At 47.9% G+C, this 12,938-nt stretch overlaps 1 protein-coding gene across 1 annotated transcript; it reads left to right on the top strand.

Annotated features, from left to right (window-relative positions):
• Positions 1-6,064: 6,064 nt before the first annotated feature.
• On the top strand, positions 6,065-10,276 carry EI90DRAFT_3015367 (uncharacterized protein; the record flags this gene model as incomplete). The annotated part of the gene is made up of 3 exons (XM_039056890.1): positions 6,065-7,396; positions 7,444-8,535; positions 9,581-10,276. The coding sequence occupies 3 exons, from the start codon at positions 6,065-6,067 to the stop codon at positions 10,274-10,276; spliced, it is 3,120 nt and encodes a 1,039-aa protein (XP_038917485.1).
• Between the last annotated feature and the right edge of the window lie 2,662 nt (positions 10,277-12,938).

Consider the following 12,938-nt stretch of genomic DNA (forward strand, 5'->3'; position numbering starts at 1 on the left):
CTTTGCCTTCCAGTTCGCTCCCTGGCAACACCCCTTCACCATAATATACCTACACACTCCGGATCATTTCCCTCCTTACCGCTTTTGTCAATTACACCCGGATTGTCACGGCCGTGCATTCCGGCCCGTTAGCCGCCTGTCCCGATGCTGCCCGAGCCCGTTACCGCTATGTGAGCATGAGCGTGAGCCCCGACCTCAGCCCTATCCTTCATGAGGACTCCCTGCTCACTCCCCCGCTTGCCCCTAGGCTCCCCTGCACCTGGCCGACTCCCCCACAGCCCCACCAACCTTCCCGCCCCGAGTCCACCTCCAGCACCATGCCCAGCGCAACTCCCCTACCCCGCCCACTTGGCCCCTACAGGGCCGCTATCATCCCCGTGCCCAACTCCGGCCCAACTCCGAGTCCAGCGCCGCTACGATACCATCGCCGCTATCGTGGCCCTATGCTCTTTCCTTTATTTATCTGTTATTGTTTGTTTTGACCCTCGGTCATTGCCGGCCAGTATGCGGCCAACCCCGCTCCTTATCCTTGTTTGCTTCCGGACCCTTCGGCCTTCGGCCCGGGTCCGCTTCCTTTCATTTCTTCCTCCTATATATATCCTGTATGATACTTTATTGTACCTTAGCTCTAATATCGATGTGACCACAACCCCTAAGTCCTGACCCCAGCAAGGCAACCCCAGTGAGTCTGAAATGAGGGCCAAGAGACAGCTAGGGGGCACAGCACTCCCTTTAGAGTTGCTGAGGCCGAATGCCCTACCCTCGGGCCTTGTTCACGGCATCACGGCTGTTACAAAAATGGGGCCGGAAGCACCCATTTTCGTCCATTCTGGCGCAGGAATAGGGAAGGGGGTTGGACATAAGGGTTTACAGGTTGTTTCACAGATGGTTTAACATGTTGTTGAACAGGTAGTGTTTTTGTTGATTATTGATTGGTTAAACTCAATTACTATACAAATCATGTGATACAGAACCCATAAGAGTCTAAAATGGGAATTCCCATTTCCATAACAACGGCCATCATGGCCTATAGTGGCCCGCAACAGCAACCCTCGGTGCCGACCCCGGAACAGTGTCTAACACGGATCCATGAACACCTAATGGAAGTAGAAGTCCAAGAGGGATGTAAGATATCCTGGTTGGAACCCCCAAAAGGAATTTTTCTTGAAGAAAGTTTGACTGATTGTCAGGGCGTGGGAAACGTTACCGTGACTCGCTGTCAGCGACTGTTAAGGTCCGCTGCTTCGGCGTAACAGCCCGTCAAGGGTGGGGATGACAATCGTGGCGGAAGGGGTTTTGGCTTCAATGACTCGTTCATGAGCGTTGCACCTCGTACTTGATGCGGCCCCGATATTTCAGGAGGCAGGAGGTGCGACTGGGTCAGACAGAGAGTGCAGGGGGTAACCCTAGTTGATTTTCGAACTCAAGTACGAGGTAGCGTACAACCGGTATTTAAGTATAACGGAATGAATAGAAATAAGTCGCCAGATCTCACGGAGATTGCAGGCAGGGTTAAGAAGGAACAAAAACAAACAAAGAGTGTGGGAGAAGGACGGCCGTTGTAGGAGAAATAACGGCCACACTATGGAAACCCATTATGGAAATATGCCAGATAAATCACAAAAACCTCATACGACAAGTAGATATGAGCACATAGAAGGACCTGAATTTTAACGAATTTTACGAATTTTTACGAATTATTATGACTATACACGATAAATCGAAAGAAAGAAAAATAGCAAAAATACTTCAAGCTTACCATCAACAAGACGGAATTCTCGGGGGAATTTATAGCAAATATTAAACCAAGAATTAGGACAATCGACCAAGATTTGACTATAAAAATAATCAGAGAACCTCCACGGAAACTACTTTCCCACGTCTGCACATGTAGCCAAGGATGGAAGTACCACGGAACAAGGATTCCTCAGGAACTAATGCAAAATTCAAAGTCGTGTTTATAATAGGAAATATAGATGTCCACCAAACGGACCCAATGAGGGTAATTACAGGGGAAACTACCCATAAACGACGGAGATATGACTAAAACTCCTGCAAAAACGAGGACAATGCCTAAAAGGGAAGCGCGAAGATTAACCAGTAACGACCGAGACAAGCTTGATAGCCCATTAGAAAGGAAGGGATCTAATCTTAATTCTCCCAAATTTTCATAATAAAAGGATCATGCGTTAATGAGATATCCAATAACGGGAATAGCGACATCAAAAGTCCGAGCTCAGGGAAAAGACGATGTTTGCGTAGGATCCATAATTATAACATACAACGAAATTTACACAGAAATTATTAAAAATGGGGAACTATAGTTATGCAAATTCTCAGCCCAAACGGTCCAGCCGTTGTGAAGTTATACCCATGACGGGAATATAGGAATCCGCATCATGTGTAATGACACGTGAGGGTGGCGATGTGCAGGGAACCGGCCGTCGGAACCAAGATCCGCACTTCGGCAGATCGCGAAGACCAATTTCCGTCCAAATAAGGAAGAGCCCGGTCAAAACAAAGCATGGAAAGTGCAAAACAACCTTAGAACATGAGGGAAAAATCTGAAATAAATCACAGAAGCCCATATGAAAGAAATAAACACCCGCGCATATCATAAATCCCGAACAACTAAACGAAAACGGCTCCCGCATACGAACAACTATGGGAACGATGCACGTGATTACCGAATGTGCGCGCGAAACTTTGCTAACTCAACGAATACAGGGAAATAGGACACAACCTTAGTACCATTGGAAAGGTGGGAATAAATGAAAATTTATGATACCAAGAACGTGAGAAAACATCCAGAAATGAATGAGATACAAGGACATGAAGTTAGAAACCTGAAAACACGCGGGAAGACAGCTTCAAGAGGTCTAGAGCCCTAAATAAAATACATAAAAATATGATATCTTCGAGGACGACCTACTATAACAACCAACAATACATATGGAGGATTAGGATGTGATAATACAAAGGGGAATCAGGGAATATGAACGAAATTCACGAAAACTACTAAACTACGACGGACCATGGCGGGAATTTTAGGGAACGATGTTCTAATGAAGTAGAGAGCTATAACACATTCGTTTGAGTAATTCTTGATTACTAGCAATTTTTTCTTTCAGTTTTAAACCTGAAATATTCACTCATTTATCATTTCAGTCTCATTTTAACTAAATGTCACTAAATAAAATTGGAATAAATCAGCTGAAGGTCTCAGCACAGTCGCACGCATAGTAATGCGAGGTTTGAATTCAGTATGACCGAGTCATAGCGAACTTAAAGGGAAATATGGAGAATTTGATATAGGGAACTGCGGCAAATGCGGCGCAGACAAATTCTAATTAACCATTAAAATAGCTTAGGCGAGGAAGGACAATAAGGATTCCAGGCGCAGTCTGACTGCAGTAGAGCCGCAGTTCAGCGCAGCAAAGTGCAGTGGAACTATAGCGTGAAAATTTCACTTTTTATTCAGTTTGAGAAAAATACACTGTAAATAAATCCTGTAAATAGAAGGTAGAGCGTGAAAAAGGAAGGCGACCCAAGGAGTATAAAAGGGAGACCCTTTCTGCGACTTTTCGCCCCCCTTAGAGAAGTAAGAAAATAGAGTATTATTTTTCTCAAGCATTTCTGGTTGTCACTCCAGTGCGAAAAAGTGATATACAGTTAAGATTGCCACTGTAGTAAAAGGCAGCAATTAAGGAGAGAAATATTAAGCAGATATTTCAACAGGAGAGCTGGTTAACACTCCAGATTTCAAAGTGTAAACACAAAACAGTTATTTTGCTACTGTTAAAACAAGCAATAAAATAAGACAAAAATAAAACAAACTCAAGGGACACTCCAGACATAATCCAAATTCATTAACTGAATAGAATCTTTGAAACTTCACCAAGTAGAAGATTAAATTCAAGTTTAAATCCAAATTAAACAACGCTACACAGAATTACACCTAGACAAATTAATAAATTTCAATAAAGAAACAGCTCCGCAGGGCTCGGTTTATCTGTAAGTCAATTCCCAGGAACTTTAAAACTAACCCATAAAAATAGAATTAGCCAAAACACTCGGATTGGTACTTTATTTACAATAAATAACACTAGTACACTTCCCCATCCTAACTAAAGAACCAGGGAACAGCTTGGTGGTGGTCTCGTTTGAACCTCCCAACTGACTTTCCTTTGTTCTCTCCTTCACCGTGCACGGCCGTCAAGATAAACAAGTGTGATAAGGAAAGACTTGTAGGCCCGTGACAGGCCATGGAAACAGGTAGTGGTGACAGGGAAGGGTGACGGGCTTGTTCAGGCGGTGTCGGGCAGGCAGCGGGGTTGACGGGGTCGAAGCAGGGGAGGGAGAAGATGTGGGGAGTGATCACCTGACCGTGGGAATTGCCGGGTTGTGACACTGATGATCAATTGACAGCAAGTTCACCCGAGTTTGCTGTATACCTAGCTTGTCAGCTGCCATGTCATGTAATCAAGAATGGATTGTTCGAAGAACTGGACCTGAGCGGACATGCCAAGGCTGCTCGTAATTATCGACTCCCGTTAGCTCAAGGGACTGAAGTTCCTTGGTTCCTCGACTGGCCCAGATGGGAAGATGTGCCCGGACCATTGCCTGGTGCTGAAGACAGGGAGGCCTACGAATTCCAACTCGTGTGGCCTGGTCCACCCCCATCCAACAAGGACCTGTCCACCCTCAAGTTAGTGGAGAAATGTCATCTAAGCCGGACATTCTACTACCTGGATACCGGATGCTTCATGACTCGTGCCGAGGCACAAGAGGTGGTCATGGATGATGCTGAGCGACAACTGGCACAGCCAGATTCACCAACTCCTTTCAATGAGGGCTCAGATGAGCTGACATCAGGAACGTTGGGTTTGAACCTAGGAGATGCTCCCATACCGCCTCCATCTCCCAACTGGCCAGGTGTGGGGAGTTCGGTCTTCCTACCCCCTCCAAATGTGGTGGTGCCGCAACCAAGCATTCATCCTACCAACACCCCATCCGCCCTTTCCACTGACAACTCTTCTGCCTCATCCTCTCCCTCGGGTTCGTCGAACCATAACCACTGGAGGAAATTGCCTCGAGAAGAGAGAAGGTCCCATCCATATCCTGGCCAAAGAGAAGGATCAGTCTCGGGTCATTTGGGACAGGCTCATTGGCAAATGGGGAACAAAACCCATCGAACTTGGATGGACTCATATTGCCCCAAACCTAGTCGATCCAACTATGACAGAGATGCGGATAGAAGGTGGTCTTCTCGACCTACGTCTCGGGAATTGATTGCTCGAAGGGACAGCTGCCCTAACCCAAGAGACTTGAATCCCGATCCTTCCCCTTCTAGTATGGTACCATATAGCACCGGAGGGCCACAGTCAATTCTGCAGATGCCAACTTTCGCAATGCCAGTCAATCCTACGTGGGTGGTGGACAGCAACACCAACACCGCCATGCCTGCCTTCATTGTCAACCTGGCAGCTCCTCCAACGACTGTTCATCCTCCTTCTATGAGCCGGCACTACCCCCCGCCCATGCAGTACCCGGGATCGGATCTGCACCCATCCTCCTCCTCCAGTGGAGCTGTCAGGGCACAAGCCCTGGGCCCCCATTACATGTAGTCCTGTTGTAGATTAGTGTCACGTGACAGGCGACGGGTTGAGATCTATCGCTTATCACCCTGTAATACCCACACCTTTGTGACACTTACGGCCTGGTGACCTGAGCAAGCCCCACAGACCTCACACTTTTTTAAGTGCATGAGGTGTGATTAAAACTAATCTACACATCTATTTTTACATCTGTTCCGGGGATGGCACCTGACATGGCACCGTCATACCCCCAAATGGGGAAGCTCGCATCTGCAGCGAGAACAAAGGGTGGCTTTGTTAAAAAGCCATGATCTCCCAATTTGGGAGATAACCTAAACACTGTGTCATCGGATGATGATGAAGACCTGCCACATATTGGTAGGACCTCAGGGACAGACCCTGAGGATCCCAAAAACTTACATGGGGTAAATGTGGGGAACAATACCCTTAGAACCCCATGTGCCAACATGATCTCTCCTAGAAAGAGAGAGTTCTCACCACTGGGTGAGGAGGCAAACATGCGCACACGTAAGGGTGCGGCTGCCACACAAACAGCCTTAAGGGCTGGGTCAGACACGCCAAAAGAAGTCCCTGAGCCCCACTATCCTCAGGGAACCTCTCACTTGGTGCAAGACACTGACAAAAACAGCAGTAACTCCTGCTGGCACAGGGGGCCGTTTGTGGCCCCAAGCAATGTGGAAAAATTGTCCACATCGTCTCGTGTCACCCGCATGACATCCAGCTTGCAACATTGCAGCAAGCCGGTCCACTCCCAAGTCTATTTGACTGGGAGTTACTCAAAACCATCAAACGATCACTCCCACTGGCACAGGGAGCTGTTTCTGATCGCAAAAAATGTGGAAAAATCTTTCACATGTCCAGCATCGTCTCGCATTAAACGCGAGACGTCCAGATTGCAATATAGCAGCAATCACTCCCCAGTCGATGCGACTGGAAGTTGTCATAAACAACCAAATGACCACTCCTGCTGGTGCAGGGAGCCGTTTGGAGTTCCAAAAAATGTGGAAAAACCGTCCACATCTACGGAATCGTCTCGCGTCAGCCACGAGACGTCCAGCTTGCGATATAGCAGCAAGCCGGTTCACTCCCCAGTCTATGCGATGGGTAGTTGTGCAAATCGATCAAACGACAACTCCTACCAGCACAGGGAGCCATTTGTGATCGCAAAAAATGTGAAAAAAACTTCCACATTGTCTACATCGTCTCACATTAACTGTGAGACGTCCAGCCCGCAAAATCGCAGCATGCTGGTTCACTCCCCAGTCTATGTGACCGGGAACCACGCAAAACAATCGAACAATAACTCCTGCTTGCACAGGGAGCCATCTTTGATTGCAAAAAATGTGGAAAAAACCTCCACATCGTCGTTACCGTCTTGCAACTATAGTGAGACATTCAGCTCGCCGCCTAGGCGTGAGCCGGATCAAACCCCAGTCTATAAGACTGGGAATCATCAAAAACCCTCATGGGACGACCCCCACACAAGCGGGGAGCCAGTCCTGAGTGGAGGAAATGTGGAAAAAACTTCCACACCACCGACACCATCTCACAACCACTGTGAGACACTCAGTGCTCTGTCTGAGAATGAGTGCACACACTCCAACATGGATATAAAGGCCATGTCATCCAGATCGACACAAACTCACAGGTCGAGCTCACTTCCGGACTGTCCTCAGATGGCCTCGGACCCAGCGTGGACACAGCAAAGGGACCAGGTGCAGGAGGATGGGGAAGCTCCCCGAAGTCGATTGTCCAAGAAACTTCTGGACTTTTTCCAGGTCCCATCCGAATGGAGGACAGGAAGTGATGAAGAACTCCTTCTCAGGCTAAAGGCCCGAGAAATAATAGGAGAAAAGGTCAAGGGCAGATGCTCAGAGAGCACAGAGGCTCAGGGGAAGCCACTGCTGCCAAGGCCAAACCCGAAACTTTTGCCAAAAAAGCGAAGTCACCAACTTTGGATGAGGTCACCGAAGTCTGTAGGAGTGCAATGTGGCAGAAGAAGGAGCCTAGTAAGGAGAACCCACAAATGAGTGGGCAACCATCAACACCAGGCCCCATCTTAGGCGATAAATGGCCCTCCTCGGTCACTTCACCCAGGCAAAGGACAAGTGGAAGTAACCTTCCGAAAAACCCCTCCAGTAATGCTGGAGAGAACCAAACAAACCCTCGTGAAAACTTCACAAGGAAAACTCCCAGCAAAACATTGCTGGAGGATAATGGGCACCTCGAAAGATGGTACCACAAGGCCACACGGATGGCCGAACTTCTAACTTTCACCCCACACATAGACAGGGTGAAGTGGGACTGGTCAAATAACGGTCCTACTCAACTCCCTGACACGAAGTGGTCAGGCGAAAACGATACAGAAATTTTCTGGCAGTGGTACACCACACTGCTAGGATTCCTCACATCACGAGGATATAGAGGCGCACACTATGATGAAATCCATCTGGATTGTCTCATTGGTGGACTGGCAGAGCCTGCACTCTCACACGGACTAAAATTCCGTGAAGAGGCCCTCCTTAGAGATAAAGGGGGGAAATTTCTTGAAGCCCTCGATACGCTAATGAGGACATATATCAAGGAGCCCGCCACATTGAAGGTGACGGAAAAATACTGCAATGTAAAGTACAATGCAGGAAAAGGACCCAGACAGTCCTACCCAGAACCATCGCTTAATGCTCGGTTTCTGGAAAACATCCTCCCTGAATGCAAGGAGGAAATAATCAGAATGGGATTCTCCTCTTTTGAGGAGATGTTCAGAAAAACATCTCGCATGGACAAGATGAAAAACAGGCTGAGGATAGCTCCAGCCTACAGGCCAGAATGCTATGCCAGACCTGAAACCACCACGACCACAAATCGTGAAAAGCCCAACCAGGCGGGAAAGGAGAAACACGCAGAGGCAAGAGCCAATGTGCAAGACCCTAAATGTTACGGGAATGGGTTCCGGGGAACCCAACCTGAGCCGTTCGGCTCACTAATGGAGGTGGCTGCATAGCCATCGGAGGGAGAGCGGAATGGGATGAGTGCCTGGCAGTGTAACCTGTGGGTTGGCCAACAGTAACTTGACGCTCCTGGGAGGGTAGCGAGTATGACATGGGCTCCTTGAGGGAGCCACCTGGCTGTCTGCTAACAGGGACTTGGCGCTCCTGGGAGCGTGCCGGTAGCGGGTGTGCTGGGAGCAGTTGGCTAGTGGTGACTTGGCGCTCAATGGAGCGTACTGGTAGCGTGGGATACTGGGACTCCCTAAGGGAGTCACCCAGTTGGTGGCTATCGGTGACTTGGCGCTCATGGGAGCGTACTGGTAGCGGGAGTTGTTGGGGAAAGCAGGCTGGTGGACCAGTGCACGGTAGTGAGTGACTGTGGGAAGTGGGACCCGTGGGTGCGTGGCCAGACATTCTGGAGCTGCCTGGACTATATCCCTCTCCTAAGGAGGTGGGATAGGCTACAGTTCCTGATAGGGAACTTCTGGTTGGATGGGAGTGACCGCTCAACCACCTGGTGGACTGGTGGGAGCGGGCAGCAGGAGGTTGGGTGTGGGAATGCCCTCCTCGCTGCGGTTTTGTCATGGAGAGGATGAATAGGGAGGTGGACATGGTTCCAAGGTTACAGGTTGAGTTTACAGTGGTGGCACAATGGTGAGGATGTTACAATTGCGGTACAAGGTTTTTGGGTTATGTATTCGATAATGAGAAAACAATTCCGGCAACTGCCTTACATGTCATATGACTCATAACTATCTAATATAAATATTACAATGGTCAAGGGAAATCCCTTGAAACTCAACAAATCCCCCAGCCAGCACCAAAACCCAGTGGGAAAGCTTGGCATGGGGTTTGACAGCGAAATAAGGTGATGGAATCCCAAAGTCTGCTTGCCTATAGTCACGGACCATAAGATTCTAGATCCGTTTCTATAACACTAAACCCAAATGGAAAGGCGAATCCTCCCGGAAGCAGTCAGGGAACACCAACCAAAGGCTGGTACAAGTACGCAATAATCGTGGAATACCAGAGCAGGCAAAGAGCCACCCTGAGCACCAGTTAGTAGGAGACAGAAACCCAAGGCACAGGATCGCCAGGGAAGTCGACTACAAAACAGAAGGTGAAGTTGGAGACGACTCCGATGAAGAAGAACCGGAGAATATCTCTGGTGATTTCGAAGTGGAGGACACCTCCAATGACTTTGAACCAGAGGACCCAAACAAGGGACCTCACTACTCACCCAGAAGAAAGGGCGAGGACATCAGTGTTGGGACCACAATAATGGCCCCAAGATCTGACATCATTGAAAACAATGACGAAAAAAATACACTAAAACTGGCGATAAGCCAGACCAAAAAAAGAACTACCAACTCTTTGGTGACGACACTAAAGAGGGATTCCCCTGAGGAAAGTCACTCAGAAGACAACACCCCCAAGGAAAAAACCTCGGAGGGAGACCCACTGAAGGAGGACCCTTCGGAAGAAACCACCCCGGAGCCTCCAGAAGAAGATGAGCTCTGGGTGGAGTTTATACTCGGCTGGCTAGCAGCCACAATCCGCCCTCTCCCCAGTAGAAATACTGGGCTGCATCATGCACGATTGGCTGACAAGGCCAATCAGCCCTCCTTGTACTTGAAGGAGGACCAAGAATTGGCAGATAAGATCAAGTAGAGATCCTAACTCCCACTTGTGCAGACAACCCAGTCCGTGCAATCTTGCCACCAACTATTGGCAGCCTTCCTCTCATACCGAGAGGTTTTCGAAGGTCTACCTGACCATCGACTTATAGTAATATGCTATAGTTTTAACTCCTCAGACTGAGGAGACTCCACGTGTCTGGAAGCGCTCCAGGCCCTCACTTTTTCCCCTTTCTTCTCTGGCTCTTTTGTTGGGAAGGCCATAAACACGGTGAATGAGAAAGTCACCGATGCTTTGGTAGAAACACCAAAGAAAGAAACAAGCCAGTCCTAGCTCAGAAGAACCAGAACTCCCAGATAAATACCATCTGGAAGGCAATTGCTTGAGGAACCAAACTCCTTGAACTCGCAAACAGGGATAAAGCCGAATAACTCGGCCCAACCTATGTGATACTCATTTTAAATCCATTTTAATTGTAAATTTGCTCTGTTTCGAGCAATACAACCTTTGTACTAATTCCCAAAGTCCTAATGCCCCTACAGCATTGGTTTCTCTGACTTTGGTCCTCTATTCCATCTCCTTCATGTTGCAAGTGTGTGACATTGAATTGCGTTGCAGAGCGTGACATTTAGATGCATCACAGTGCATGACAGAAATTCCTGTCATGCCTTGTTACATGCTCCTGACTGAGTAACTTCGGGTAAAGCTGAGCAACTCAGCTTAAGTCACCTGACATTCAACATGGTGTCGAATCGAAAGGGCAACTGTGTGGTCTCAGGTTTAACCCCACTTATTAATGGTGGGGAAAAACTCGGATAAACATCCAAGGGATAACAATAGGGGAGAAAACATCCCCAATACAATTCCTTGATAGGGGAATTCAGTTTGCTTCCGGTGCCAGCCTGAGACCTCCAGCCAACCACAAATGCAAACAGATCAAACTGGCATTAGAAGACCAGTTGTAAGGAGTCATCATAGGCATCATGCCTATGAACTTGAGATACTCTTGAGACCAAATAACCTAGAGGAAGCTCTAGGGGGGAGCGACAACCTAGAGGAAACTCTAGGGGGGAGTACCCAAACCCGTGAAGTAAACACATCCCACAGACTTGGGATATGATTCCATCAAAGGAATTGTCCACAGGCAGACACAACAACGTCCACCTGATCCCACTCAACCATGAATGCATTAGAACTAGCATTCATGTTTCTTTGCGAAGTTGTATGACTTCACAGATTACCACACTCGATCACATCAGATCGAGATTCAAAATTCACGACAGAAAGTAGTACAGATACTACATGCGATGGTCAGACCAGATCAACACGACAGGGCAGCAAAGCTGTTGATGGCAGAATTCGCAATCAATGTGAGCTCGAACACATCGACAGAATTTGCCCCGTTCGAATTAATCTACGGCCATATGCCAAAGATGTGCCTAACAGCACCACTCTTGGACTACCCAGGAGTAAATAACCTTGCCCAAAAAGCGAAGGAAAACCTCATGGCAGCACACAACGCGATAATACACAATCGCGCTGCCCAAACAATCCAGGCAAATAAGAAAGACGCCCGGACCTGCCTTTGAGAAAAGGCGAGCTTGCATACTTATCCACAGATAAGTTGAACCTACCCAAAGGAAGGGCAGGCAAACTAAAGCCCTTATACATAGGGCCTTACAAAATTCTGGAAACATTTCCAGAAATGTCAAACTATGTCCTCAAGTTGCCACCACAACTTGAACAACGCGGAATCCACCCAAGATTCCATGTACCCCGGCTCGTACCTCACGAGCCAAATGACCAGGAAATCTTCCCAAATAGGGAAGTAAACATATTCTACGATTTTGGGGAAGACCCCGATCGCGAAGCAGTAGTTCGCAAAATCCTAAACCATGTGTGGGTTCACAATGAACTCTGGTTTAAGGTTAAATGGGAACTAGGGGACACCACATGGGAACCCCTAGGAAATTGCAACGACCTCGTCCAGGTGGACGAGTACCTCACCTTACAAAACGTAAGGGAACCAGAAAAACTCCCTATCAAAGAAGACAGGGAACTCTCAGCATCACTATGCCCCCAAAAACGGAGGCGGAGGAAGTAAAGCCGAGGGACGATGGCCCACAGCCAAGAGTGCGGGAAGATTCCGGGCAAGCAACTCGCCTGGACAGCCACACCATGGGCTAGACATCACATGGGCTACATCAGCAAACCTGGATGCGGAGGCCTGAGAGCTCATAGAGCTCATAGAGCTCTCAGAGCTCTCAGAGCTTCAGTACTTTGAAATTGCAGGTCCCCTTCTCTGAGAGCTCCAAAAAGTAGTCAAAGCTCTGAGAGCTCATAGAGCTATATTTGCACACAGGGGATTATTATCTATATGAGCTCCCTGAGTGTTTAATTTACCCGATATCAAAATTAAAATTTAAAAGCATTGACTATGGCATCATGTGACTAGCCATAGCCAACTCCCTACCATACAAGGGACTGAACAAACTCAGCTTCACTTTCAGCACCAATGCGGCACCAGACACCAAGGGTATGTAGCCCAATCAATATAGACCAAATTTAGGGATATAAATGCAGTTAATCTGAAATTACTTAGGGAAAATGCGGGAAAATGAGTGGGGGGGAAATGGGGGGGGAAATGGGGGGGAAAATGAGGGGAAAATTGAGGGGGGGAATGGGGGGGAATTGG

The sequence above is a fragment of the Cantharellus anzutake genome (genome assembly GCF_015039405.1).
Source record: "Cantharellus anzutake strain C23 chromosome Unknown EI90scaffold_17, whole genome shotgun sequence".
Lineage (NCBI taxonomy): Eukaryota > Fungi > Basidiomycota > Agaricomycetes > Cantharellales > Hydnaceae > Cantharellus > Cantharellus anzutake.